The 5,380-nt window shown below is 38.0% G+C and overlaps 1 protein-coding gene across 1 annotated transcript in view; it reads right to left on the bottom strand.

The window, feature by feature from the left end:
- Positions 1-5,380, bottom strand: part of AKR1C4 (aldo-keto reductase family 1, member C4) — a 65,662-nt gene that overhangs the window by 42,021 nt on the left and 18,261 nt on the right. Inside the window, exon 2 of the mRNA XM_006903072.1 lies at positions 1,823-1,990. Coding sequence (XP_006903134.1) covers positions 1,823-1,990 — 168 coding nt within the window. The remainder of the gene's footprint in view (positions 1-1,822; positions 1,991-5,380) is intronic.

Genomic DNA, 5,380 nt, shown 5'->3' with positions numbered 1-5,380 from the left:
AAGGAGTATAGAAGGAGAATTGATGCCTTTGAGCTGTGGTGCTGGAGAAGAGTATTGAGAATACCATGGACTGCTAGGAAAACAAATAGATTTGTCCTGGAAAGGGTTAAACCAGGTGGCTCCTTGGAGGCAAGGATTCTAAGGCTCCGTCTAAATACTTTGGACATGTTGTGAGGAGAGACCGGTCCTTGGAGAAGGACATCATGCTTGGGAGGGTGGAGGGACAGCGTGGGAGAGGAAGGCCCTCTATGAGGTGGATTGATTCAGTGACTGGGATCATTGGGATGGGAGTGTCAGAGATAGTACGATTGGCACACGACAGAGCAGAGTTTAGAGCTGTTGTACATAGAGTCGCTATGAGTTGCAAGCGACTCGATGGCACATAACAACATAAACAACATAGTAACAAAAAGAATATGGAACTGGAGCTAAGAAAAACAATACCCTTCACAATAGCTAATCACAATATTAAATACTTGGGAGTGAATCTAACCAGAAACACAAAGAATGTATTCAAAGAAAATTACAAAACATTATTATAAGAAACAAATTGAGACCTGGAGAAATGGAAGAATATTCCTTGCTCATGGATAGGAAGACCCAATATTGTGAAAATGACAATACATTTCAAAACAATTTACACGTTCAATGCAATCCCAATACAAATACCAATCCCATTCTTCAATGAGATGGAAAATGCAATCTCCAATTTCATTTGAAATGGAAAGAGGACCTAAATAAGTAAAGCACTCCTTAAAAAGAGGAACAAAATAGGAGGCACCTCACTTCCTGATTTCAAATCCTACTACACTGCTGTCTGATCAACAACTATAAGATAGCATCTCACCCCAGTAAGATTAACAAAGTTTGACAGAACAGCAAACAACAAATGCTGGTGAGGTTGTGGAGAAATTGGAACCCTTATTAACTTGGTGGGAGTGTAAAATAGTGCAACCACTATGGAAGGCAGTGTGGTGCTTTCTCAAAAAGCTCGAAATAGAAATACCGTTTGACACAGCAATTCCACTACTGGGAATATGTCCTAAAGAAACCAGAACTGCCGCCCAAGCAGATATATGCTTATGACATGTTTATTGCAGCTATGGTCACAATAGAAAAGAGTTGGAAACTACCCCAGTGCCTAGGAACAAACAAATGGATAGAGAAGCTGTGGTATATTCACACAATGGGATATTATAGTGCATTGAAAACAGGGAACTCATGAAATATTATACAAATGGGTGATCCTGGAGGGTATTATGCTGAGTGAAATATCTCAGTCATAAAAGGACAAACACTGCATAATCCCACTGTTATAACACAGGATTAACATCAGGGTTAGGGGAAATCTAAGAAAAGAAGGTTTAAATATTATATACTGCGTTGAAATAGATGAGCGAGAACTGTTTGAAAGAAATGTAAGATAGGTATTATTTTCATGACACGTGTCCAGAATGAGAGCTTCTTGGGGTTTGGACTTGGGGCGGGGATTGTACAATAATAATGTTTTTCAAAGAGAAAAACCAAATGGGGGGAGGGGTTGGCAGGGAGGAAAATGTGCAACAATGAATGAATGTAAATCCAAAGTCTCTATAACCTTTCATTAAAATTTCAATAAAAAATTGAAAAAGACTCGTGCATATCAGTGATTAGAAAACTATCTATTTACTTTTAATACCAATTTTAGTACTTGAAAGTGTGTCAATAAAAGTTATGCAAATGTGTTTAGTTTAAAAACCAACTCAAAAAAATAAGTTAACAATTTCCATATACACGCACAATAATTATGCACACGAGCACACACACATTACATGCATAGCACCTTTGAAGTGTAGAATATATCTTCCCTCTTCACAGTGCCATCAGCAATTTTGCTTCTAATGGCTCTTCCAACTTCCTCTTCAATACAGTATACATAAGCACAGTCAATATGACGAAATCCAGCATCAATGGCCCATTTAACCGCCTCCTCTGCTTTGTTTTGAGCAACCTAAGGGAAAAACAAATAGCTGTCTCCAGGAATCCACTTGATTGAGAGGCAGTTGGTGCCTCAAGCACTAACTAACATTCAGGAGAATGGGCCATTCTTTCACATTTCATGTTCATTCTGGATGTTAAACCCATTGTTTATTTGTAATTTATACTTTTAAAGATATTTTTATTCTGAATTAAATGAAATTTAGAGAGAAAATTGGTTTTTCATCCAGTTATTTCTCAACGTTTTACTGTGAAATTAATTGCATTCCCCACAATGTAACCACATATTCTCCATTTCCTGTGTGGGTTTACTGATTTCTACTAATACTTCTTCTTTCCTGTCTCGACTTCATAACTTTATCCTTGACCAAGTGTTGCCCTCTGATCTGTGTGGCTGATTCTAAGGAGTACTTACCTCATTGGAATCACTGTTCACCTTATTGGTCTATCTTTTTGTGGAAAGTCGAGCAACAGAGATGTTACTGAATGCAAGGGTTCTTTCCATAGTCAATTGTCAATAAGACAGTAGGATTGCAATATCCGAATATACTTTATTACAGATCTGGGAGGACAGTGAGTTTCCCTCAAAAATTGCCTCCCCATTTGGGAGTGGCCACTAGGCTTTTATACCAAAGCTAGATACTAACTCATTTAACCATGCACTTTTGTTAGTAAAATGAAAGAATTTCTACATTTGAAAAAATCAATTCATATTTAAGTACTAGTAAACAGGCAACTTATAAGCTAGTTAACACATGACTGAGAAAAACAGGTTTGGGAAAGATAACAGCTAATTCAGGGAAGGCTACTTTCTTTCCAGGTAAAATAAAGGCAAAATAAAGATACAATTTACATATGACTGGGATAAACAGTTTTGAAGAGGTAAATACTGATCTGAGAAAGATTCATTTCCTCTCCTGGTAAACAGCTTAAACTACTTTACATAGGGAAAAGAAGAATTCTGAGGCAAGTATCCAGTTTTTCCTGTGTGTGTGTGTGTGTGTGTGTGTGTGTGTGTGTAAAATTAATTTTAATGAAAGTTTACAGGGATTTTGGATTTCCATTCATTCATTGTTGCACTTTTCTCTCTGCCCACCCCTCCCCCACAGTTAGCTCCTCTCTTTGAAAAGCAAAAGAAAAATTCTTTCATTGCTATACAATAATCCCCCTCCCCCCAAGTACACTCCACTATGCAGCCTTCATTCTGGACTCTTGTCATAACCATAATACCCAATCATATATTGCTTTTAAACTGTTCTCCCCCTCATCTGTTTCAATGAAGTATACATAATTTATCCAGTTTTTCTCAGTCTTACCCCGACCCTGATGTTAGTCCTGTTCTACAACAGTGGCACTATGCAGTATTTGTCTTTTTGTCACTGAGATATTTCACTCAGCATAATGTCCTCCAGGGTCACCCATTTTGAATAATATTGCATGAGTTCCTTGTTTTTTAATACAAGGTAGTCTTCCATTGTGTGAATAAACTAGAGCTTCTTTATCCATTTGTTTGTTGATGGGCACTTAGGTTGTTTCCAACTCTTTGCTTTTATGAACAAAGCCACAATAAGCACGGGTGTACATATATCTGCCTGAGTGACAGTTATGGTTTCTATAGGGTATGTTCCCAGTAGATCCATTTTCTCCAGCCTACAAAAGTAACTAGTTTTGTAGGCTGGAGAAAACAGATGTCAGTTTTATAACTGATACATAGATGACAGATAGATAGAGATAGAGATAGAGATAGAGATAGAGATAGAGATAGAGATAGAGAGATAGATAGAGATAGAGAGATAGATAGAGATAGAGATTTGATAGATATGATGTGGTGGTATATTTATCTTAGATATAAGACTTGGATAAAAAGAGGGAGGAATGATAGAGTGGTATTAATAAGTTCAGAATTCTCTATATAGGTATCAATTATTAAAACTATAGTTAGTTTTCTCCAGCCTGTGGGACTGGTTGCTTGACTTGGAGTTCTTAATGTCCTTTCTTTGATCATAAGAGGAGACAGATCTCCTAGAATAGCTGTTATCTCGTTGAAGTTGTTTTCCCCAATCGTATGTAAATTGTAACTTAATCTGCCTGTTTTCCTGGAAAGGGAGTATCTGGGTATGAATAATTTTCTTTCAGGTCTAGAAATTCTTTGGTTTTACTAACAAAAGTTTATTGTTAAGTAAGTTGGTGTCTCACCCTCCTATAAAAGCCCACGATCACTCCCAGAGGAAGAGGCAGTCTTGGAGGTGACTCGCTGTGTCTCAGATCTGTGTAATGAAGTGCTTATGGATATTGCAATCTGTTTGTCTTATTAGTGATTGACTATGGAAAGAATTCCTTGTGTCCAGTAACAGATATAGATATATATATCTGAGATACCCCTATCTGTTATTGTTGTTGTTATGTGCTGTCGAGTCACTTGCAACTCATAGCGACCCTATGTACAACAGCCCTAAAAACCCTGCTCTATCCTATGCCAATTGTACTGCCTCTGACACACCCATCCCAATTACCACTGAATCAATCCACCTTATAGAGGGTCTTCCCCTCTTGCACATCCCTCCACCCTCCTAAGCATGATGTTCCTCTCCTAGGACCTGTCCCTCCTTACAACATGTCCAAAGTATGTCAGATGAAGCCCCAGAATCCTTGCCTCCAAGGAGCAGCCTGCTTTAACCCTCTCAAGGATGAATCTGTTTGTTTTCTTGACAGTGCATGGTACATTCAGTACTCTTCACCAACACCCCAGCTCAAAGACATCAATTCTCCTTCTATCCTCCCTAGTCATTGTTCAACTCTGTGATGCATAGCAAGTGATTGCAAAGATCATAGCCTGTATCAGATGCACCTTAGTCTCCGGAGTGACACCATTGCTCTTCCGTACTTTGGAGAGGTCCCTAACAGCAGACTTTCCCATCACAATGCATTTTTTTTATATCTCTATCTCTATATCTCTGTATCTATCTATCTAGAAAATTCTGAACTTAATAATACCACCCCATCAAAGTGTTCATTTTCAGACTTGCAGGACTGCTAAGGGTCATAATCTCAGAAATTCCACTAGTCACTATTGGAATAGTAAAGCCTGCTTTTATGATTTTGAATTTACCTCCATCCTTTCTTCCCACTCCACCCAGGACCTCCTGTTATTGGACAAAAGGGCCTTCCGGTAGTTGCGAATTAGAGACGAGGTAGAATTGCTTTTAATCCATACATTTATTATCAGGCCTGGAGAGGCAGTAGGATCATGCCACATAGATCTACCTGCCTTTTTTAACATGATCAAGGGATATTTATAGAAAGTTACAATTCTTTCTGCTTCTTTTTTTAAAAGATATTTATTTATGTATTCATTCATTCATTCATTCATTCAGGATTGGTGGAAGATCTATTAACAATCTGC

The sequence above is a fragment of the Elephantulus edwardii genome, unplaced genomic scaffold (genome assembly GCF_000299155.1).
Source record: "Elephantulus edwardii isolate Elephantulus edwardi_28Jun2011 unplaced genomic scaffold, EleEdw1.0 scaffold00505, whole genome shotgun sequence".
In the NCBI taxonomy this organism is placed as follows: domain Eukaryota; kingdom Metazoa; phylum Chordata; class Mammalia; order Macroscelidea; family Macroscelididae; genus Elephantulus; species Elephantulus edwardii.
This window is presented reverse-complemented; position numbering and strand designations above follow the sequence as displayed.